Below are 24,662 nucleotides of genomic sequence, written 5' to 3' on the forward strand. Positions count from 1 at the left end.
GTCCTTAGCTCCTCCTTCTGTCCTTAGCTCCTCCTTCTGTCCTTAGCTCCTCCTCCTGCAGGAAAAACTACAAAAAACCTCCTTGGGAAAAGTAGAAACCTGGGTTAGTTCCAGATGATGGAGGATCTGACGCTCACAGACGTGAGGGCGACATCTGGGTCCACAGGTCCTCAGGAGTGAGAGAAAGAAAAAGAAGGCGGTGAACAGTTTGCAAGTGGAATTAAAAAATAAATATTGTTTGATAGAATAAGTCCGAAGAAGAGGACAGAGCTCAAGCTGGCATACTTCCCCCAGCACAGTTGCTGCTAGGGCAGCAGAGCTAAAGCTGTGGGGTTTATATTTCTGTTCCTGACTAGTCTGACCATAAGCGATTTTGAAGAGGAACGTTTTAAGTCTGGACTTAAATGAAGAGACTGTGTCAGCATATTTAACATGGGTCGGGAGCTGATTCCATAACACAGGAGCTTGGGAGCTAAACGCTCTACCTCCTACAGTACTTTTAGAGACTTGAGCTCGAGCGCGCCGTACGCGCGCCTGTGTACAGTGGCCGGGGCGTCGAGAGCGCGCGTCCGGTGCATAAACCTTTCAAATGTACACGCGCTCAAATTCTGCGTTGGGCGCGATTAGACAGCGGCGGTCTGGACGAGGCTTTACAGTCTAATCTAGTCGTTATAAATGCATGGATATGTTTTTCAGCTTCACTTTTAGGCCGGATTCTTCTGATTTTGGCTCTTGTTGCACAAATGGAAATAGTCTGTTTTACAAGCTTGATTTATATGAGCTTTAAATGAGAGCTCCTGGTCAAATAAGACTCTGAGGTTTCTTACAGTAGAACTGGAGGCTTCACTGACATTGTCCAGTGTGACTATCTGATCAGATAGAGAGTCTCGTACATGTTTAGGACCAGCACAATGACCTCCAGCACAATGACCTCCAGCACAATGACCTCCAGCACAATGACCTCCAGCACAATGACCTCCAGCACAATGACCTCGGTTTTTTCAGGGTTAAGAAGCAGGTAGTTAAGTGTCCTCCAGGTTTTTATCTCCTTCACACAAGTACTAAGTCTGTACTTGATCGCTCTGATCAGGTTCATTGATAAATACAGCGTCGTATGCGGAGCAGTGGAAGTTAATGCCATGTGACCTGATCATGTGACCTAACGGCAGCATGTAAAGAGTAAACAGAACTGGACCGAGTACTGACCCCTGTGGCACACCGTAAATTACTTTAGAGCAGGTGAGGAGCTCTGGTTTACATGAACAAACTGGTATCTATCAGATAAATAGGATTTAAACCAGCTGAGGACGGGGCCTCTGAGGGCGGGGCCTCTGAGGGCGGGGCCTCTGAGGGCTGTTCCTCCGACACCTACATCACATTCTAATCTCTGCAGTAGAATGTTGTGGTCGATGGTCAAACGCTGAGGTCAGAACCAGGACTGAGACCAGTCCATCATCAGCGGCTAATAACAAATCATCTGTGACTTTAACTAGTGCAGTTTCAGTGCTGTGGTGGGCTCTGAACCCTGCTGTGGTGGGCTCTGAACCCTGCTGTGGTGGGCTCTGGACCCTGCTGTGGTGAGCTCTGAACCCTGCTGTGGTGGCCTCTGGACCCTGCTGTGGTGGGCTCTGAACCCTGCTGTGGTGGGCTCTGAACCCTGCTGTGGTGGGCTCTGGACCCTGCTGTGGTGGGCTCTGGACCCTGCTGTGGTGGGCTCTGGACCCTGCTGTGGTGGGCTCTGAACCCTGCTGTGGTGGGCTCTGGACCCCCTGCTGTGGTGGGCTCTGTACCCTGCTGTGGTGGGCTCTGGACCCCCTGCTGTGGTGGGCTCTGGACCCTGCTGTGGTGGGTTATAAATAGGTCTGTAGTTTAACAATAGGTCGGGATCAAGATGAGTCTTTTTCAGAAGAGGTTTAATGACGTCATGTTTGAAGGACGTGGAACATAAGCACTTTCTACTGAAGTATTTATTATATTCAGAATAGAGTCTATAATTCTGGGGAGAATGTCTTTGAGGAGCTTGGAATGGGGTCTAGGACACAAGTGGAGCTTTTAGAGGACATAAGGGCTGTTCTCTCTCTTGATCAACAGCTGAACATTTCTACATTTACAGCTGGATTTATCTGAGACGTTAGATTTACAGCTTGGGCTTGTTCAGGGCGAATAGTGGGAGTCATTTTATCTCATTTATCTCTGATTGTTTTTATTTTATTGTTAAAAAATAGGAGGAAATCATCAGAGCTGAGAGAAGCTGGGAGTGAGGGCTACACTGCTGTGACAGTTTGTTACCATGGTTACAGCGCTGAAAAGAAATGTGGTGTTACTTGTGTTGACTTCTATTAGATGTGAATAGTGTCTGGTTTGGGCCTCACACAGAGCTGCTGACAGGACAGGAGCAACTTTTCCTGCTTTTAGAGATTCTTCTGTGTGAGAGGAGCCAAATGATCCTTCTAACTTTCTAACTCTTTGTTTATGTGAACGCAGTTCTTGGTTGTACCAGGAGGAGGCGCTTTGACCTAATGACCTTCTGTTTTAACGGAGCTGCAACATCAAGAGCAGACTTCAGAGAATTCATGGTCAAGTCGACACATTGATCACTTAAACTGGGACTAAAACTGATCACATGACGTGATCACATGACGTGATCACATGACGTGATCACATGACTTGATCACATGACGTGATCACATGACATGATCACATGACTTGATCACATGACGTGATCACATGACATGATCACATGACTTGATCACATGACACGATCACATGACATGATAACATGACTTGATCACATGACATGATCACATGACATGATCACATGACTTGATCACATGACATGATCACATGACATGATCACATGACTTGATCACATGAATTGATCACATGACATGATCACATGACATGATCACATGACATATCACTGAATATTGGCTCTATTATTTCTTTGAATTTTGAGATAGATTTTTCAGATATTGTCCTTTTCATTATAACTTTATTTTGTGGGACTGGATGATCTTTAAGAATAAACTGAAAGGTAATTAGGAAATGATCTGACAATATAGGGTTTTGAGTGAAGACAATGGGGTCATTAATCTCTGTTCCATACGTTAGGACAAGATCCAGAGTGTTCTTATGAGTGTGAGTCGGTTTATTTACATTCTGAGTGAAACCAATGCTGTCTAACAAGGCGCTGAAGGCATTACTGAGAGCGTCATCACTCACATAATGTCGATATATATATAATGTCGATATATAATGTAGATGTATACATTATATATATCTACATTATATATCTACATTATATATTATATAATGTATATATATATATATATATATACATTCATCCTCTGTAGACATCCATCCTCTGTAGACATTCAGCCTCTGTAGACATCCATCCTCTGTAGACATCCATCCTCTAGACATCCATCCTCTCTAGACATCCATCCTCTGTAGACATCCATCCTCTGTAGACATCCATCCTCTAGACATCAAACCTCTCTAGACATCCATCCTCTGTAGACATCTATCGTCTGTAAGACATCCATCCTCTGTAGACATCCATCCTCTAGACATCCATCCTCTCTAGACATCCATCCTCTGTAGACATCCATCCTCTGTAGACATCCATCCTCTAGACATCCATCCTCTCTAGACATCCATCCTCTGTAGACATTCATCCTCTAGACATCCATCCTCTGTATACATCCATCCTCTGTATACATCCATCCTCTGTAGACATTCATCCTCTGTAGACATTCATCCTCTGTATACATCCATCCTCTGTATACATCCATCCTCTGTAGACATCCATCCTTTGTAGACATCCATCTTCTGTAGACATCGGGCTCCCAACATAGTATGAACACATGAACTCACATGGCCCACAGTGGTGTTGAGGTCTCTGCAGGCTGCACTTTGCTGAGGAACATTTTTGCCTCTGCTGGTGGTTTGAGCAGGTGTTTTTTTCCAACACAACTGTCTCTTGAGTTCCTCACAGACAGAGCGAAACTTTGCTCGTTGCTGACAGAAACACTTTCTTGCCTTTGTTCTGGAGTTCTCTTTTAACTTATATATTTTCACCTTCTCTAACAAATCCCTAGAAATATTTATTTTAACATGTTGTTTCAACAGGTAATCTGGAATAAAATGGTAAACGCTGGAGTAGACCAAATATAGTTATTACTGTATTGTCTGTTTATGCATGCAGTGACTTACATACACCACCAGATGGCACTGCACCCTTTAAGGTGACGTGCCATTTAGCCGTCACTATGTGTAGAATTGTAGTACTTTATGTGGCATTGTAGTACTTTAAGTGGCATTGTAGTACTTAAAGGGGCCATGTAGTACTTTATGTGGCATTGTAGTACTTTATGTGGCATTGTAGTACTTTAAGTGGCATTGTAGTACTTTATGTGGCATTGTAGTACTTTAAGTGGCACTGTAGTACTTAAAGGGGCATTGTAGTACTTTATGTGGCATGTGGCATTGTAGTACTTTATGTGGCATTGTAGTACTTTAAGTGGCATTGTAGTACTTTATGTGGCATTGTAGTACTTTAAGTGGCATTGTAGTACTTAAAGGGGCATTGTAGTACTTAATGTGGCATGTGGCATTGTAGTACTTTATGTGGCATTGTAGTACTTTAAGTGGCATTGTAGTACTTTAAGTGGCATTGTAGTACTTTAAGTGGCATTGTAGTACTTTATGTGGCATTGTAGTACTTTAAGTGGCATTGTAGTACTTAAAGGGGCATTGTAGTACTTTATGTGGCATTGTAGTACTTTATGTGGCATTGTAGTACTTTAAGTGGCATTGTAGTACTTAAAGGGGCATTGTAGTACTTTATGTGGCATGTGGCATTGTAGTACTTTATGTGGCATTGTAGTACTTTAAGTGGCATTGTAGTACTTTAAGTGGCATTGTAGTACTTTATGTGGCATTGTAGTACTTTAAGTGGCATTGTAGTACTTTATGTGGCATTGTAGTACTTTAAGAGGCATTGTAGTACTTAAAGGGGCATTGTAGTCCTTAATGTGGCATGTGGCATTGTAGTACTTTAAGTGGCATTGTAGTACTTTAAGGGGCATTGTAGTACTTTATGTGGCATTGTAGTACTTTATGTGGTATTGTAGAACTTTATGTGGCAATGTAGTACTTTAAGTGGCATTGTAGTACTTTAAGGGGCATTGTAGTACTTTATGTGGCATTGTAGTACTTTAAGTGGCATTGTAGTACTTAAAGGGGCATTGTAGTACTTAATGTGGCATGTGGCATTGTAGTACTTTAAGTGGCATTGTAGTACTTTAAGTGGCATTGTAGTACTTTAAGGGGCATTGTAGTACTTTATGTGGCATTGTAGTACTTTAAGTGGCATTGTAGTACTTTATGTGGCATTGTAGTACTTTAAGGGGCATTGTAGTACTTTATGTGGCATTGTAGTACTTTAAGTGGCATTGTAGTACTTTATGTGGCATTGTAGTACTTTAAGGGGCATTGTAGTACTTTATGTGGCATTGTAGTACTTAAAGGGGCATTGTAGTACTTAATGTGGCATGTGGCATTGTAGTACTTTAAGTGGCATTGTAGTACTTTAAGTGGCATTGTAGTACTTTAAGTGGCATTGTAGTACTTTATGTGGCATTGTAGTACTTTAAGTGGCATTGTAGTACTTTATGTGGCATGTGGCATTGTAGTACTTTAAGTGGCATTGTAGTACTTTATGTGGCATTGTAGTACTTTAAGGGGCATTGTAGTACTTTATGTGGCATTGTAGTACTTTATGTGGCATTGTAGTACTTTATGTGGCATTGTAGTACTTTAAGTGGCATTGTAGTACTTTATGTGGCATATGGCATTGTAGTACTTTATATGGCATTGTAGTACATTATGTGGCATTGTAGTACTTTAAGTGGCATTGTAGTACTTTATGTGGCATGTGGCATTGTAGTACTTTATGTGGCATTGTAGTACTTTATGTGGCGTGTGGGATTGTAGTACTTTAAGTGGCATTGTAGTACTTTATGTGGCATTGTAGTACTTTAAGTGTTGTAGTACTTTATGTGGCATTGTAGTACTTTAAGTGGCATTGTGGCATTGTAGTACTTTATGTGGCATTGTAGTACTTTAAGTGGCATTGTAGTACTTTAAGTGGCATTGTAGTATTTTATGTGGCATTGTAGTACTTTATGTGGCATTGTGGCATTGTAGGACTTTATGTGGCATTGTAGTACTTTATGTGGCATTGTAGTACTTTATGTGGCATTGTAGTACTTTATGTTGCATTGTAGTACTTTATGTGGCATTGTGAATTGTAGTACTTTATGTGGCATTGTAGTACTTTATCTGGCATTGTGAATTGTAGTACTTTAAGTGGCATTGTAGTACTTTATGTGTTATTGTAGTACTTTATGTGGCATTGTAGTACTTTATGTGGCATTGTAGTACTTTATATGGCATTGTAGTACATTATGTGGCATTGTAGTACTTTAAGTGGCATTGTAGTACTTTATGTGGCATGTGGCATTGTAGTACTTTATGTGGCATTGTAGTACTTTATGTGGCGTGTGGGATTGTAGTACTTTAAGTGGCATTGTAGTACTTTATGTGGCATGTGGCATTGTAGTACTTTATGTGGCATTGTAGTACTTTAAGTGTTGTAGTACTTTATGTGGCATTGTAGTACTTTAAGTGGCATTGTGGCATTGTAGTACTTTATGTGGCATTGTAGTACTTTAAGTGGCATTGTAGTACTTTAAGTGGCATTGTAGTATTTTATGTGGCATTGTAGTACTTTATGTGGCATTGTGGCATTGTAGGACTTTATGTGGCATTGTAGTACTTTATGTGGCATTGTAGTACTTTATGTGGCATTGTAGTACTTTATGTTGCATTGTAGTACTTTATGTGGCATTGTGAATTGTAGTACTTTATGTGGCATTGTAGTACTTTATGTGGCATTGTAGTACTTTATCTGGCATTGTGAATTGTAGTACTTTATGTGGTATTTTAGAACTTTATGTGGCAATGTAGTACTTTATATGGCATTTAGTACTTTAAGTGGCATTGTAGTACTTTATGTGGCAATGTAGTACTTTATGTGGCAATGTAGTACTTTATGTGGCATGGGGCATTGTAGTACTTTATGTGGCATTGTAGTATATTATGTGGCATTGTAGTACTTTATGTGGCATTGTAGTACTTTATGTGGCAATGTAGTACTTTATGTGGCATTGTAGTACTTTATGTGGCATTGTAGTACTTTATGTGGCATTGTAGTACTTTAAGTGGCATTGTAGTACTTTAAGTGGCATTGTAGTACTTTAAGTGGCATTGTAGTACTTTATGTGGCATTGTAGTAGTTTATGTGGCATTGTAGTACTTTATGTGGCAATGTAGTACTTCATGTGGCATTGTAGTACTTTATGTGGCATTGTAGTACTTTATGTGGCATTGTAGTAGTTTAAGTGGCATTGTAGTACTTTATGTGGCATTGTAGTACTTTAAGTGGCATTGTAGTACTTTATGTGGCATTGTAGTACTTTATGTGGCATGTGGCATTGTAGTACTTTATGTGGCATTGTAGTACTTTAATTGGCATTGTAGTACTTTATGTGGCATATTGGCATTGTAGTACTTCAAGTGGCATTGTAGTACTTTAAGTGGCATTGTGGCATTGTAGTACTTTATGTGGCATTGTAGTATTTAAGTGGCATTGTAGTACTTTATGTGGCATGTGGCATTGTAGTACTTTATGTGGCATTGTAGTACTTTAAGTGTTGTAGTACTTTATGTGGCATTGTAGTACTTTAAGTGGCATTGTGGCATTGTAGTACTTTATTTGGCATTGTAGTATTTTATTTGGCATTGTAGTACTTTATCTGGCATTGTGAATTGTAGTACTTTATGTGGCATTGTAGTACTTTATGTGGTATTTTAGAACTTTATGTGGCAATATAGTACTTTATATGGCATTTAGTACTTTAAGTGGCATTGTAGTACTTTATGTGGCAATGTAGTACTTTATGTGGCATTATAGTACTTTATGTGGCATTGTAGTACTTTATGTGGCATTGTAGTACTTTATGGCATTGTAGTACTTTATGTGGCATTGTAGTACTTTATGTGGCATTTTAGTAGTTTAAGTGGCATTGTAGTACTTTATGTGGCATTGTAGTACTTTAAGTGGCATTGTAGTACTTTATGTGGCATTGTAGTACTTTATGTGGCATGTGGCATTGTAGTACTTTATGTGGCATTGTAGTACTTTAATTGGCATTGTAGTACTTCAAGTGGCATTGTAGTACTTTATCTGGCATTGTAGTACTTCAAGTGGCATTGTAGTACTTTATGTGGCATGTGGCATTGTAGTACTTTAAGTGGCATTGTAGTACTTTATGTGGCATTGTAGTATTTTATGTGGCATTGTAGTACTTTATATGGCTTTGTAGTACTTTATGTGGAGACATGTAAAGACATGGTACAGACAATTAAAACCACCCAGTCTGTTCACACAAATAGCCTCTGTGTTTATGTTGTATCCACTCAGGGAATCTTGCTCTTCGCACTTCATCATGAGGTGCATAGTGACCATAAGCCGTGCATAGTATAACGTGCAAAGTGACCATAAGGCGTGCATAGTGACCATAAGGCGTGCATAGTATAAGGCGTGCAAAGTGACCATAAGGCGTGTATAGTGACCTTTAGGCGTGCATAGTATAAGGCGTGCAAAGTGACCATAAGGCGTGCATAGTGACCATAAGGCGTGCATAGTATAAGGCGTGCAAAGTGACCATAAGGCGTGTATAGTGACCATAAGGCGTGCATAGTATAAGGCGTGCAAAGTGACCATAAGGCGTGTATAGTGACCATAAGGCGTGCATAGTGACCATAAGCCGTGCATAGTATAAGGCGTGCAAAGTGACCATAAGGCGTGCATAGTGACCATAAGCCGTGCATAGTGACCATAAGGCGTGCAAAGTATAAGGCGTGCAAAGTGACCATAAGGCGTGTATAGTGACCATAAGGCGTGCATAGTGACCATAAGGCGTGTATAGTGTCCATAAGCCGTGCATAGTGACCATAAGGCGTGCATAGTGACCATAAGGCGTGCATAGTGACCATAAGGCATGCATAGTGACCATAAGGCGTGTATAGTGTCCGCAGCAGGGCGTGTCACGGCCGCAAAAGGGCGTGTCACGGCCGCAACAGGGCGTGTCGCGGCCGCAGCAGGGCGGGTCGCGGCCGCAGCAGGGCGTGTCGCGGCCGCAACAGGGCGTGTCGCGGCAGGTCGTGTCACGGCCGCAAACAAGGCGTGTCGCGGCCGCAACAGGGCGTGTCGCGGCCGCAGCAGGGCGGGTCGCCGCCGCAGCAGGGCGTGTTACGGCCACAGCAGGGCGGGTCGCAACCACAGCAGGGCGGGTCGAGGGCGTGTCGTGGGCGCAGCAGGGCGGGTCGCGGCCGCAGCAGGGCGTGTCACGGCTGCAGCAGGGCGTGTCACGGCCGCAGCAGGGCCGGTCACGGCCGCAGCAGGGCGTGTCGCGGGCGGGTCGCGGCCGCAGCAGGGCGTGTCGCGGGCGGGTCGCGGCCGCAGCAGGGCGGGTCACGGCCGCAGCAGGGCGGGTCGCGGCCACAGCAGGGCGGGTCACGGCCGCAGCGGGGCGGGTCACGGCCGCAGCAGGGCGGGTCACGGCCGCAGCAGGGCGTGTCGCGGGCGTGTCGCGGGCATGTCGCGGGCATGTCGCGGGCGTGTCGCGGGCGTGTCGCGGCCACAACAGGGCAGGTCACGGCCGCAGCAGGGCGGGTCGCAGCCGCAGCAGGGCGGGTCACGGCCGCAGCAGGGCGGGTCACGGCCGCAGCAGGGCGTGTCGCGGGCGTGTCGCGGGCGTGTCGCGGGCGTGTCGCGGGCGTGTCGCGGCCGCAGCAGGGCAGGTCACAGCTGCAGCAGGGCGGGTCGCGGCCGCAGCAGGGCGTGTCACAGCCGCAGCAGGGCGTGTCGCGGGCGTGTCGCGGCCGCAGCAGGGCAGGTCACAGCCGCAGCAGGGCGGGTCGCGGCCGCAGCAGGGCGTGTCACAGCCGCAGCAGGGCGTGTCGTGGCCGCATCAAGGCGGGTCGCGGCCGCAGCAGGGCGTGTCTCGGCCGCAGCAGGGCGGGTCGCGGCCGCAGCAGGGCGGCTCACAGCCGCAGCAGGGCGTGTCGCGGGCGTGTCGCGGCCGCAGCAGGGCGTGTCTCGGCCGCAGCAGGGCGGGTCACGGCCGCAGCAGGGCGGCTCACAGCCGCAGCAGGGCGTGTCACAGCCGCAACAGGGCGGGTCACAGCCGCAGCAGGGCGTGTCACAGCCGCAACAGGGCGGCTCACAGCCGCAGCAGGGCGTGTCACAGCCGCAACAGGGCTTGTCACGGCCGCAGCAGGGCGGGTGCCATGCTAAAACCCCTCAGCGTGAACACTGCATAGTGCAGCTTTACCACACTGAAACCAAAGGTCTAAATAATGCATAGTTTTTTGAATATAAAACTTCATTCACAGCTGACACAGGGTCAGTGTAACTCTACATTATCTGTGACAAGAGCAGCGCTGCGTCCTAATACACACTTGTACCACCTCCTCACATTAGCTTTGGGATTAGCTGTATGGAACCAGGTCCAAACTAAACTGATGCTTGGCTAAAGCAAAAATAAGATTTAAATAAATGAAATACTATATCGGACTGTGCAACCAATCCCATTGGGTTTAAAATTCTTATTCTATTATTGAATTACTAACATTTTCTGTTCAGAATTATTTGTTCTCTCATTCTGTCTCGGAAAACGTGGATCAAAGCCACTTTTCTAATCAACAAACTAGCGCCACAACACTTTACAAATAAAACATATTTACTGGGTAATTTTGACAAAATGGAAGTAACTGTTTGAAATAATAGTGATTTCAATTAAGAGCCAAACAATCATGATAATATATATCACAAATGAAACCTACCTCAGTTTTAAGACCCACTGTCCAAACAAACTTCATAGATACCATAAGCCAGTATGTGCATCTGTAAAATGTGAAATATACTTGAAGTACATGTAACAGGGATGAGGAGATCAGAAGCATCAGAAGTACGCTTAAAAGACAAGTTTTATGTGTTATTTTTTATTGTTATTGGCCTTCAAACATCCTCCTGAGAACCTTTATGCCATGTTTTAGAATTGAAAAAAAAGTTTTTACAAAAAACAATATGAATTTGCCACAGCCTTGGGAGACGCCAGGGCAACTTTGGCTCCATCTACTGGCTGCAGAGGGCATTACACAATTTTAAAATCAACAGTTTGCTAATGCAGCTGCTTGCTGACTTCCTAGTTTACACGCACAGTTCTGATCGTGATTAGACAGGAGAAATGCACAGAACGAGTCCAGCAATAATTTATGGACTTAAAAACAGAAAAAAATACTTTTGAACCAGGATCATCAAGCTAGGGTGAATGAAGCTAGTGCAACGCCAGGTATGTTTTGATGAGGGAACAATGTTAAAACAGGATTTAAAGATCAGAAAACTCAATTTTGCAGCATAATATGTGTCCTTTAAAGTACACTTGAAGTGTAAGTAACAGGGATGAGAAGAAGCTGTAAAGTTGTGTGCTACAAAGTGCTCAGGTCACACATCAGGGGCTTCTAGAGGATGCAGAGAATCACTCAAAGAGTTTGAGGTGGTTGTACAGGGACTGCACATATGTGAAGACACACATAGGGTCTGGTTTGTCCCCCATGTCCAGCATGTCCTCCACCTCGATCAGACGCAGACAGTCCGCCTGCTTCCTAAGAAGAAACACAGGCTCAGGTTCACTCAAAACCAGCTTATGTTTGGTTAATATGATTTTACTGTTGGGAAATTTAGAGTTAACAAGTTTTGTCTCTCATTCAAGTTGCTTGTTCAGTTCTGACGCAGCTCTGGAAAGTGACTGGCTGAAATATCTGTCTGAAGGAAGAACTAACTACACCGAAACTAACCCTAGTTTACACGAAGGTCCATTGAACTACCCTAAGGTGTGAAATGTCACCTGCGTAATATTTTGCATGATTGAACTTGAACAGAAGCAAAGGAGAAGCGACTTGGATGAGTGTCAAACATAAAAGGTTTGTCCAGGTGATTTAACCTTCTTTTGCTGTGGATCCCACAAGGACTGAGGGATTACACAGACTTCAGTGTGAAAGGTGTGGTCTTACTCTGCGGTGGAGAAGGCCAGCTGCAGGTTGTGTTTGCGGTTGACTGAATTCAGATCGTTGTAGTCAAACTCCAGAGGGAAGAAAGAGTGCACCAGAGCACAAAAGGCCATGCCATCACTCCAGCTGGACGAGAAGTTCTGGAGGTCTATGTTCTGCATAGAAAATACCACATGTGAACCTCTTACACTGTGTTACTATAAGGCTATTGTATTAGGGAGGTAAACAGCATTAAGATGGTTCCTAAAGATAATAAGCAGTAGCGCTAGGAATCAAGTCTAGAGTCCTCTTTTTTCCCATGTAAAATTCACTTTGTCATCAAAGAATAATGCAAACTCATTACACTTGGATGTGGAAATGAGTTCTAACGGCAGCTGAGCTGGAGGGTTTGTTCATCTGTTACTGTGGCAACAGGACACGCCCGTTGTTACTGTTGCCCTAGTTCTACATAAATGAGGTTGTACATGTTCAGCTTCTCTTTGTAAATCTCTTTTTGAACCTGGAGTTTTGACTTGCACTACTCCCTTTTCTGTGCCCTGACCCAATCATCATGTCTCCATAGCAACTTCTGCTTATTTAAAAAAAAAAAAATAGCCTTCATTGGGGCAATGGCGTCCTGAGCGTTCAAAACACTAAATGTAACAGAGCAAATATGTGGAAGAAGGTGCTCTGGTCTGATGAGACCAAATTGTAACTGTTGCTGTAAAACTTAAGAGTTAAGATCGTAAAGTTGACATTTTAACGACATCCAGGGATACTCCCATTTCAGAGAAGACTGAACTGAACTGCTAAACTAACTGAAGAATCACGTGTGTAGCAGGGTGGCCTGAAATGCTTCTGAATTTTGTGACCGAGGTGTGACCTATAAAAGGACGGTCCGTGAAGTGGTCCGACCTCCCACACGCCGCCCACAGTCACTCCAACTGTCCTCGACTTTATCATTATTCTGGTAAGAAGAACACGTGTGTCTCCACTCAGTTATTATCTATTGGGCGTTACGATTGGGCATGGGCGGAGCCAGACCCTGGCTTTGGGGCTTGAGCCCCGGATCTTTTAATCTTTTAAAAATGCCTCATGATGTCACTTAGTGGTTATCGGAACAGGTAGAGTATTGGGTTGAGACGCCGGGGGCCAGGGTTCGAATCCAGCAGTGGCTTCAAGTCTATTTACCCCTGTCATTGGTTATTTTTGTTAAACTGATGTATGATTGGCTGCATGTAGAGAGTGGGCGGGAGCGTAGAAAGTGGTGTTTACAGCACATCACGCAATCTGACCAATTTGGCCTTTTCTATCATTAACTGAGGTTTTGCAAAAAGTGAAGGACACAAGAGCAGATCGACTGGAAAAAAGAGACATTCAGAACATGAGCTGAAAAACAGAATTTATCTAACGTAGAAGAGACAACAACAGCACATGGTCGTTCAAACCATGAGTTCATTGTGTTTGTCGGTGTAACAGTGGCTCAGGTGTAGCAGTGGTTCAGGTGTAGCGGTGGCTCAGGTGTAGCGGTGGCTCAGGTGTAGCAGTGGCTCAGGTGTAGCGGTGGCTCAGGTGTAGCAGTGGCTCAGGTGTAGCAGTGGCTCAGGTATAGAAGTGGCTCAGGTGGCTCAGGTGTAGCAGTGGCTCAGGTGTAGAAGTGGCTCAGGTGGCTCAGGTGTAGCAGTGGCTCAGGTATAGAAGTGGCTCAGGTGGCTCAGGTGTAGCAGTGGCTCAGGTGTAGCGGTGGCTCAGGTGTAGCAGTGGCTCAGGTGTAGCGGTGGCTCAGGTGTAGCGGTGGCTCAGGTGTAGCAGTGGCTCAGGTGTAGCAGTGGCTCAGGTATAGAAGTGGCTCAGGTGGCTCAGGTGTAGCAGTGGCTCAGGTGTAGCGGTGGCTCAGGTGTAGCAGTGGCTCAGGTATAGAAGTGGCTCAGGTGGCTCAGGTGTAGCAGTGGCTCAGGTGTAGCAGTGGCTCAGGTGTAGCAGTGGCTCAGGTGTAGCAGTGGCTCAGGTATAGAAGTGGCTCAGGTGGCTCAGGTGTAGCAGTGGCTCAGGTGTAGCAGTGGCTCAGGTGTAGCGGTGGCTCAGGTGTAGCGGTGGCTCAGGTGTAGCAGTAGCTCAGGTGTAGCGGTGGTGGCTCAGGTGTAGCGGTGGTGGCTCAGGTGTAGCGGTGGTGGCTCAGGTGTAGCGGTGGCTCAGGTATAGCAGTGGCTGAGGTGTAGCGGTGGCTCAGGTGTAGCGGTGGCTCAGGTGTAGCAGTAGCTCAGGTGTAGCGGTGGTGGCTCAGGTGTAGCGGTGGCTCAGGTGTAGCAGTAGCTCAGGTGGCTCAGGTGTAGCAGTGGCTCAGGTGTAGCGGTGGTGGCTCAGGTGTAGCGGTGGTGGCTCAGGTGTAGCGGTGGCTCAGGTGTAGCAGTAGCTCAGGTGTAGCGGTGGTGGCTCAGGTGTAGCGGTGGTGGCTCAGGTGTAGCAGTGGCTCAGGTGTAGCAGTGGCTCAGGTGTAGCGGTGGCTCAGGTGTAGCAGTAGCTCAGGTGTAGCGGTGGTGGCTCAGGTGTAGCGGTGGCTCAGGTGTAGCAGTAGCTCAGGTGGCTCAGGTGTAGCAGTGGCTCAGGTGTAGCGGTGGTGGCTCAGGTGTAGCGGTGGTGGCTCAGGTGTAGCGGTGGCTCAGGTGTAGCAGTGGCTCAGGTGTAGCGGTGGCTCAGGTGTAGCGGTGGCTCAGGTGTAGCAGTGGTTCAGGTGTAGCGGTGGCTCAGGTGTAGCGGTGGCTCAGGTGTAGCAGTGGCTCAGGTGTAGCAGTGGCTCAGGTATAGAAGTGGCTCAGGTGGCTCAGGTGTAGCAGTGGCTCAGGTGTAGCGGTGGCTCAGGTGTAGCAGTGGCTCAGGTATAGAAGTGGCTCAGGTGGCTCAGGTGTAGCAGTGGCTCAGGTGTAGCAGTGGCTCAGGTGTAGCAGTGGCTCAGGTATAGAAGTGGCTCAGGTGGCTCAGGTGTAGCAGTGGCTCAGGTGTAGCAGTGGCTCAGGTGTAGCGGTGGCTCAGGTGTAGCGGTGGCTCAGGTGTAGCAGTAGCTCAGGTGTAGCGGTGGTGGCTCAGGTGTAGCGGTGGTGGCTCAGGTGTAGCGGTGGTGGCTCAGGTGTAGCGGTGGCTCAGGTGTAGCAGTGGCTCAGGTGTAGCGGTGGCTCAGGTGTAGCGGTGGCTCAGGTGTAGCAGTAGCTCAGGTGTAGCGGTGGTGGCTCAGGTGTAGCGGTGGCTCAGGTGTAGCAGTAGCTCAGGTGGCTCAGGTGTAGCAGTGGCTCAGGTGTAGCGGTGGTGGCTCAGGTGTAGCGGTGGTGGCTCAGGTGTAGCGGTGGCTCAGGTGTAGCAGTGGCTCAGGTGTAGCGGTGGCTCAGGTGTAGCGGTGGCTCAGGTGTAGCAGTAGCTCAGGTGTAGCGGTGGTGGCTCAGGTGTAGCAGTGGCTCAGGTGTAGCAGTAGCTCAGGTGGCTCAGGTGTAGCAGTGGCTCAGGTGTAGCGGTGGTGGCTCAGGTGTAGCGGTGGTGGCTCAGGTGTAGCGGTGGCTCAGGTGTAGCAGTGGCTCAGGTGTAGCGGTGGCTCAGGTGTAGCGGTGGTTCAGGTGTAGCAGTAGCTCAGGTGTAGCGGTGGTGGCTCAGGTGTAGCAGTGGCTCAGGTGTAGCGGTGGCTCAGGTGTAGCAGTAGCTCAGGTGTAGCGGTGGTGGCTCAGGTGTAGCGGTGGCTCAGGTGTAGCAGTAGCTCAGGTGGCTCAGGTGTAGCAGTGGCTCAGGTGTAGCGGTGGTGGCTCAGGTGTAGCGGTGGTGGCTCAGGTGTAGCGGTGGCTCAGGTGTAGCAGTGGCTCAGGTGTAGCGGTGGCTCAGGTGTAGCGGTGGCTCAGGTGTAGCAGTAGCTCAGGTGTAGCGGTGGTGGCTCAGGCGTAGCGGTGGCTCAGGTGGCTCAGGTGTAGCAGTGGCTCAGGTGGCTCAGGTGTAGCAGTGGCTCAGGTGTAGTGGTGGCTCAGGTGTAGCGGTGGTGGCTCAGGTGTAGCAGTGGCTCAGGTGTAGCAGTAGCTCAGGTGGCTCAGGTGTAGCAGTGGCTCAGGTGTAGCGGTGGTGGCTCAGGTGTAGCAGTGGCTCAGGTGTAGCGGTGGCTCAGGTGTAGCGGTGGCTCAAGTGTAGCGGTGGTGGCTTAGGTGTAGCAGTGGCTCAGGTGTAGCAGTGGCTCAGGTATAGAAGTGGCTCAGGTGGCTCAGGTGTAGCAGTGGCTCAGGTGTAGCAGTGGCTCAGGTGTAGCGGTGGTGGCTCAGGTGTAGCGGTGGCTCAGGTGTAGCAGTGGCTCAGGTGTAGCGGTGGCTCAGGTGTAGCGGTGGCTCAGGTGTAGCAGTAGCTCAGGTGTAGCGGTGGTGGCTCAGGTGTAGCGGTGGCTCAGGTGGCTCAGGTGTAGCAGTGGCTCAGGTGTAGCAGTGGCTCAGGTGTAGCGGTGGCTCAGGTGTAGCGGTGGTGGCTGAGGTGTAGCAGTGGCTCAGGTGTAGCGGTGGCTCAGGTGTAGCAGTAGCTCAGGTGGCTCAGGTGTAGCAGTGGCTCAGGTGTAGCGGTGGTGGCTCAGGTGTAGCGGTGGTGGCTCAGGTGTAGCAGTGGCTCAGGTGTAGCGGTGGCTCAGGTGTAGCGGTGGCTCAGGTGTAGCAGTAGCTCAGGTGTAGCGGTGGTGGCTCAGGTGTAGCGGTGGCTCAGGTGGCTCAGGTGTAGCAGTGGCTCAGGTGGCTCAGGTGTAGCAGTGGCTCAGGTGTAGCGGTGGCTCAGGTGTAGCGGTGGTGGCTCAGGTGTAGCAGTGGCTCAGGTGTAGCAGTAGCTCAGGTGGCTCAGGTGTAGCAGTGGCTCAGGTGTAGCGGTGGTGGCTCAGGTGTAGCAGTGGCTCAGGTGTAGCGGTGGCTCAGGTGTAGCGGTGGCTCAAGTGTAGCGGTGGTGGCTCAGGTGTAGCAGTGGCTCAGGTGTAGCGGTGGCTCAAGTGTAGCGGTGGTGGCTCAGGTGTAGCGGCAGCTCAGGTGTAGCGGTGGCTCAGGTGTAGCGGTGGCTCAGGTGTAGCGGTGGCTCAGGTGTAGCGGTGGCTCAGGTGTAGCAGTAGCTCAGGTGTAGCGGTGGTGGCTCAGGTGTAGCGGTGGCTCAGGTGTAGCAGTAGCTCAGGTGGCTCAGGTGTAGCAGTGGCTCAGGTGTAGCGGTGGTGGCTCAGGTGTAGCGGTGGTGGCTCAGGTGTAGCGGTGGCTCAGGTGTAGCAGTGGCTCAGGTGTAGCGGTGGCTCAGGTGTAGCGGTGGCTCAGGTGTAGCAGTAGCTCAGGTGTAGCGGTGGTGGCTCAGGTGTAGCGGTGGTGGCTCAGGTGTAGCAGTGGCTCAGGTGTAGCAGTGGCTCAGGTGTAGCAGTGGCTCAGGTGTAGCGGTGGCTAAGGTGTAGCAGTAGCTCAGGTGTAGCGGTGGTGGCTCAGGTGTAGCGGTGGCTCAGGTGTAGCAGTAGCTCAGGTGGCTCAGGTGTAGCAGTGGCTCAGGTGTAGCGGTGGTGGCTCAGGTGTAGCGGTGGTGGCTCAGGTGTAGCGGTGGCTCAGGTGTAGCGGTGGCTCAGGTGTAGCAGTGGCTCAGGTGTAGCGGTGGCTCAGGTGTAGCGGTGGCTCAGGTGTAGCAGTAGCTCAGGTGGGTCAGGTGTAGCAGTGGCTCAGGTGTAGCGGTGGTGGCTCAGGTGTAGCGGTGGTGGCTCAGGTGTAGCGGTGGCTCAGGTGTAGCAGTGGCTCAAGTGTAGCGGTGGCTCAGGTGTAGCGGTGGCTCAGGTGTAGCAGTAGCTCAGGTGTAGCGGTGGTGGCTCAGGTGTAGCGGTGGCTCAGGTGGCTCAGGTGTAGCAGTGGCTCAGGTGGCTCAGGTGTAGCAGTGGCTCAGGTGTAGTGGTGGCTCAGGTGTAGCGGTGGTGGCTCAGGTGTAGCAGTGGCTCAGGTGTAGCAGTAGCTCAGGTGGCTCAGGTGTAGCAGTGGCTCAGGTGTAGCGGTGGTGGCTCAGGTGTAGCAGTGGCTCAGGTGTAGCAGTACCTCAGGTGGCTCAGGTGTAGCAGTGGCTCAGGTGTAGCGGTGGTGGCTCAGGTGTAGCAGTGGCTCAGGTGTAGCGGTGGCTCAGGTGTAGCGGTGGCTCAGGTGTAGCGGTGGCTCAAGTGTAGCGGTGGTGGCTCAGGTGTAGCAGTGGCTCAGGTGTAGCAGTGGCTCAGGTGTAGCAGTGGCTCAGGTATAGAAGTGGCTCAGGTGGCTCAGGTGTAGCAGTGGCTCAGGTGTAGCAGTGGCTCAGGTGTAGCAGTGGCTCAGGTGTAGCAGTGGCTCAGGTATAGAAGTGGCTCAGGTGGCTCAGGTGTAGCAGTGGCTCAGGTGTAGCAGTGGCTCAGGTGTAGCAGTGGCTCAGGTGTAGCGGTGGTGGCTCAGGTGTAGCGGTGGCTCAGGTGTAGCAGTGGCTCAGGTGTAGCGGTGGCTCAGGTGTAGCGGTGGCTCAGGTGTAGCAGTAGCTCAGGTGTAGCGGTGGTGGCTCAGGTGTAGCGGTGGCTCAGGTGGCTCAGGTGTAGCAGTGGCTCAGGTGTAGCGGTGGCTCAGGTGTAGCGGTGGTGGCTCAGGTGTAGCAGTGGCTCAGGTGTAGCGGTGGCTCAGGTGTAGCAGTAGCTCAGGTGGCTCAGGTGTAGCAGTGGCTCAGGTGTAGCGGTGGTGGCTCAGGTGTAGCGGTGGTGGCTCAGGTGTAGCGGTGGCTCAGGTGTAGCAGTGGCTCAGGTGTAGCGGTGGCTCAGGTGTAGCGGTGGCTCAGGTGTAGCAGTAGCTCAGGTGTAGCGGTGGTGGCTCAGGTGTAGCGGTGGCTCAGGTGTAGCAGTAGCTCAGGTGGCTCAGGTGTAGCAGTGGCTCAGGTGTAGCGGTGGCTCAGGTGTAGCAGTAGCTCAGGTGTAGCGGTGGTGGCTCAGGTGTAGCGGTGGCTCAGGTGTAGCAGTAGCTCAGGTGGCTCAGGTGTAGCGGTGGCTCAGGTGTAGCAGTAGCTCAGGTGGCTCAGGTGTAGCAGTGGCTCAGGTGTAGCGGTGGCTCAGAGTCTGTGGACATTAGTGTTGTGAGCTCGAGCTCTGTCAGGGGCATATTTCTCATGTTTGTTTTGTCACTGATTGTTTTAAAGAACATCCAGATGTACAATTTCTTGAATAACTAAATGTCACATCTGCTGTTCTGTTCAACGTGTTGTGGAGGGAGGAGCTCTCTCAGAAGTCAAAAAGGCTGTCTTTGCCTTTGGAGGGTCACTGTCTGTAACCTTTTGCAACTGTTTGTAACTGTCTGCAACTGTCTGTAACTGTCTGCAACTGTCTGTTACTGTCTGTAACTGTCTGCAACTGTCTGTAACTGTCTGCAACTGTCTGCAACTGTCTGCAACTGTCTGTAACTGTCTGTAACTGTCTGCAACTGTCTGCAACTGTCTGCAACTGTCTGCAACTGTCTGTAACTGTCTGCAACTGTCTGCAACTGTCTGCAACTGTCTGCAACTGTCTGCAACTGTCTGCAACTGTCTGTAACTGTCTGTAACTGTCTGTAACTGTCTGCAACTGTCTGCAACTGTCTGTAACTGTCTGCAACTGTCTGCAACTGTCTGTAACTGTCTGCAACTGTCTGCAACTGTCTGCAACTGTCTGCAACTGTCTGTAACTGTCTGCAACTGTCTGCAACTGTCTGCAACTGTCTGCAACTGTCTGTAACTGTCTGCAACTGTCTGCAACTGTCTGCAACTGTCTGTAACTGTCTGCAACTGTCTGCAACTGTCTGCAACTGTCTGCAACTGTCTGCAACTGTCTGCAACTGTCTGCAACTGTCTGTAACTGTCTGCAACTGTCTGCAACTGTCTGCAACTGTCTGCAACTGTCTGCAACTGTCTGCAACTGTCTGCAACTGTCTGCAACTGTCTGTAACTGTCTGCAACTGTCTGCAACTGTCTGCAACTGTCTGCAACTGTCTGCAACTGTCTGCAACTGTCTGCAACTGTCTGCAACTGTCTGTAACTGTCTGCAACTGTCTGCAACTGTCTGCAACTGTCTGCAACTGTCTGCAACTGTCTGTAACTGTCTGTAACTGTCTGCAACTGTCTGCAACTGTCTGTAACTGTCTGTAACTGTCTGTAACTGTCTGCAACTGTCTGTAACTGTCTGCAACTGTCTGCAACTGTCTGTAACTGTCTGCAACTGTCTGCAACTGTCTGCAACTGTCTGCAACTGTCTGTAACTGTCTGCAACTGTCTGCAACTGTCTGCAACTGTCTGCAACTGTCTGCAACTGTCTGCAACTGTCTGCAACTGTCTGCAACTGTCTGCAACTGTCTGCAACTGTCTGCAACTGTCTGCAACTGTCTGCAACTGTCTGCAACTGTCTGCAACTGTCTGTAACTGTCTGCAACTGTCTGCAACTGTCTGCAACTGTCTGCAACTGTCTGCAACTGTCTGCAACTGTCTGCAACTGTCTGCAACTGTCTGCAACTGTCTGCAACTGTCTGCAACTGTCTGCAACTGTCTGTAACTGTCTGCAACTGTCTGCAACTGTCTGTAACTGTCTGCAACTGTCTGCAACTGTCTGCAACTGTCTGCAACTGTCTGCAACTGTCTGTTACTGTCTGTAACTGTCTGTTACTGTCTGTAACTGTCTGCAACTGTCTGCAACTGTCTGCAACTGTCTGCAACTGTCTGCAACTGTCTGCAACTGTCTGTAACTGTTTGTAACTGTCTGTTACTGTCTGCAACTGTCTGCAACTGTCTGTAACTGTTTGTAACTGTCTGTTACTGTCTGCAACTGTCTGCAACTGTCTGTAACTGTCTGTAACTGTCTGTAACTGCACTAAAACCACATCCTATTGGCCAGAATGAACCCCTCCCTTTCTTTTTGGGCTAAGCCCCGGATGTTTAGAATGTCTGGCTCCGCCTCTGCTATTGGGTGCTCCAGAGCAGGATCTGGTTTACATAATGTGACACTGTGTTAGTGCTCTTTGGGTATGGATCACATCTCTGTGTTCTGTTCTGAAGAACGACGCTGGGTTCCACCACAGTCAACACCCATGAACTGTGATCATTAACAAACATCTCACATTCAGCCAGTTCTACAAAACTGTGTCCTTAAAGATGAGCGGCAAAGTTATTTGTAATTGTGCTTTCAAGTCCTTGTTGGCTATCCAAGTCTTAATATATTCAGATACTATTGATAAAAAAATAAACTATTATTTAAAGAATTATGCTCTTTTGCTGTGTTCGTGTTTTTGCCTTCACCCGGAAATGTGACGTCACAGCGGGACATTGTCCAGCCAACACTGAAGATATTTACACTGAAGTGGACAGCGAGAGCGAGCAAAATACAACTGAATCCTTGTCAAGTGAGCGGATTTCAACGGATGATGAACAGCATCCAGTTGAAGAACATGTCCTGCCTCATATATTTGAGCCTGACGCTTCGTCAGACCATGAAAATAGAGCGGATGAGAATGACGATGAGGAGACGAGAATGAGATTGTGACTGGACAGACAGACTTTCTGAATGGTGCATGTTAAACTGGAATATTTCCCATGAAATAATATGGAATACAATGTTGATGAGGTTCCTTACTGTATTAGTTCGAAACTGCAAATTACGATACTTAATGAGGTTTTGGAAACTGTCTTCTGTGAAATGTTGGTAGCATAACATTGGTTGCCATACATCGCAGCTGGGATTCCAAAAACATTCTCTTAGTCCGGGACAAATCGTGCCCAAAACGTCCTCTAATCTTCAGTTTGGGCACCTGAAAGAGCCCGTGTCCCTCTTGAGCAGTGCAGTGCTTCACATCTCGTGTTATTGCAAGATTCATCGTGTAAAAGGTAAAATTCCCCTCTGTTCAGCACATGTCTGACCAGAACATTGAAGGTCGGCTACAGCATGTTACCGCTCTGACGTCATTGATTTTGCGACAGCGGTTGAAGCATTCGGTTACCAAGGTGGTTGCTATGGCGCGTTCTTGGGTTTGACATTTTTTTGTCATTGGTCAAAACTAACTGTCATATGTGCATTTAACAACTGACTGACACATTACGGCAATACACGATATAGGAGTGTGACTGCGTGTGATATATCAAACCTGTGTGTGTAACAGCCACTTCCTCCTGCTCGCCTGTGTTCTGATAACTAACTAACTAACTAACTAAATTAACGCTCGTCATTTTACACTAACCGTCCAGACTTCGTTGTGAAAAAATGAAAGCTACATTCTACTTATTAACGTTGAAACCCTTCTTTTTATTTTATTTTCTGGTTCATCTATTAGTATTAATTTTATTTAGACATATAAGACTAGTACACACGCATTTCAGAACATATTAGCAGAGCTCTAAACTACAGGTTTAGCCGCTGTTTCACATAATAACTAAATATGTTGTTCGCAAAGGAAATTATGTTAGCTAAAAAATTGCAGCCTTTGGAAAGATTATAAATTGTTGGCAACTGTGCCAACTGAAAGCCCATAGATCAGGGGTCATCTGCTTTCGTTTAGCTAACATTTTATATATGTTTGACCATAAACATGAACCAATTAATCTAATAAACAGCAAAGTAATAAATAAGCATAAGTAATGTGCTATTTTAAAAGTTATAGAATTCAATTCAATACAATTTATTTTTGTAACGCCCAAAATCACAACAACAGTTTCCTCTGAGGGCGACAATGTCTGTGGTGGCGATGGAGTCAAACAATAAGGGTTTGTAGACTCTTGTTACCAGCTCTGCCCCCTTCAACCGGTCCTGGAATGTTTTGTGTGATTGTGCCGGTCCGTGCGAGGAAAGAGGTTGAGGAACCAGGTTGAGGAAAGAGGTTGGGGAAAGAGGTTGGGGAAAGAGGTTGGGGAAAGAGGTTGGGGAAAGAGGTTGGGGAAAGAGGTTGGGGAAAGAGGTTGAGGAAAGAGGTTGGGGAAAGAGGTTGGGGAAAGAGGTTGGGGAAAGAGGTTGAGGAAAGAGGTTGGAGAAAGAGGTTGGGGAAAGAGGTTGGGGAAAGAGGTTGGTGAATGAGGTTGGGGAAAGAGGTTGGGGAAAGAGGTTGAGGAAAGAGGTTGGGGAAAGAGGTTGGTGAAAGAGGTTGGGGAAAGAGGTTGGGGAAAGAGGTTGAGGAACGAGGTTGAGGAAAGAGGTTGGGGAAAGAGGTTGGGGAACGAGGTTGAGGAAAGAGGTTGAGGAAAGAGGTTGGGGAAAGAGGTTGAGGAAAGAGGTTGGGGAAAGAGGTTGAGGAAAGAGGTTGGGGAAAGAGGTTGAGGAAAGAGGTTGGGGAAAGAGGTTGAGGAAAGAGGTTGGTGAAAGAGGTTGGGGAAAGAGGTTGGGGAAAAAGGTTGGAGAAAGAGGTTGGAGAAAGAGGTTGGGGAAAGAGGTTGGGGAAAGAGGTTGAGGAAAGAGGTTGAGGAAAGAGGTTGGGGAAAGAGGTTGGAGAAAGAGGTTGGAGAAAGAGGTTGGAGAAAGAGGTTGGGGAAAGAGGTTGAGGAAAGAGGTTGGGGAAAGAGGTTGGGGAAAGAGGTTGGGGAAAGAGGTTGAGGAAAGAGGTTGGGGAAAAAGGTTGGAGAAAGAGGTTGAGGAAAGAGGTTGGGGAAAGAGGTTGGGGAAAAAGGTTGGAGAAAGAGGTTGGGGAAAGAGGTTGGAGAAAGAGGTTGAGGAAAGAGGTTGAGGAAAGAGGTTGGGGAAAGAGGTTGGGGAAAGAGGTTGAGGAAAGAGGTTGGGGAAAGAGGTTGGTGAAAGAGGTTGGGGAAAGAGGTTGAGGAACGAGGTTGAGGAAAGAGGTTGGGGAAAGAGGTTGAGGAACGAGGTTGAGGAAAGATGTTGAGGAACGAGGTTGAGGAAAGAGGTTGGGGAAAGAGGTTGAGGAAAGAGGTTGGGGAAAGAGGTTGAGGAAAGAGGTTGGGGAAAGAGGTTGAGGAAAGAGGTTGGGGAAAGAGGTTGGTGAAAGAGGTTGGGGAAAAAGGTTGGAGAAAGAGGTTGGAGAAAGAGGTTGGAGAAAGAGGTTGGGGAAAGAGGTTGAGGAAAGAGGTTGAGGAAAGAGGTTGGGGAAAGAGGTTGGGGAAAGAGGTTGAGGAAAGAGGTTGGGGAAAGAGGTTGGGGAAAAAGGTTGGAGAAAGAGGTTGGGGAAAGAGGTTGAGGAAAGAGGTTGGGGAAAGAGGTTGGGGAAAAAGGTTGGAGAAAGAGGTTGGGGAAAGAGGTTGGAGAAAGAGGTTGAGGAAAGAGGTTGAGGAAAGAGGTTGGGGAAAGAGGTTGGGGATCGCTGCCATAGATAAAAGAGAGACGTGGCTTCCCACCTGGTATCCAATGGTTTTGGAGCGACACCACTCCAGGAGGATCTGTTTGATGCCGCTGGCACTGGACACCCCAAAGCTCTGTGAGCGCTTCAGTTTGGGTTTGGCGTCCTTTGGCCTGTGCACACACGGGAGCGTCAGCGTTAGTACACAGGACATGTTCACAGATGCAGAAGTGAAGC

At 48.2% G+C, this 24,662-nt stretch overlaps 1 protein-coding gene across 2 annotated transcripts in view; it reads right to left on the minus strand.

The window, feature by feature from the left end:
• Positions 1-11,087: 11,087 nt before the first annotated feature.
• LOC140361280 (uncharacterized) overlaps positions 11,088-24,662 on the minus strand; it is a 37,366-nt gene continuing 23,791 nt past the window's right edge. For both annotated transcript variants that reach the window (XM_072447041.1, XM_072447039.1), the window contains 3 exons: positions 24,484-24,598; positions 12,205-12,356; positions 11,088-11,796 (listed from right to left, as the gene is read on the minus strand). In XM_072447041.1, the coding sequence (XP_072303142.1) occupies positions 11,670-11,796; positions 12,205-12,356; positions 24,484-24,598 (394 nt within the window). In that variant the 3' untranslated portion in view covers positions 11,088-11,669. The remainder of the gene's footprint in view (positions 11,797-12,204; positions 12,357-24,483; positions 24,599-24,662) is intronic.

This window comes from Eucyclogobius newberryi, unplaced genomic scaffold (genome assembly GCF_026437365.1).
Source record: "Eucyclogobius newberryi isolate DKJ021-1_F unplaced genomic scaffold, fEucNew1.0.hap1 SCAF_15, whole genome shotgun sequence".
NCBI lineage: Eukaryota > Metazoa > Chordata > Actinopteri > Gobiiformes > Gobiidae > Eucyclogobius > Eucyclogobius newberryi.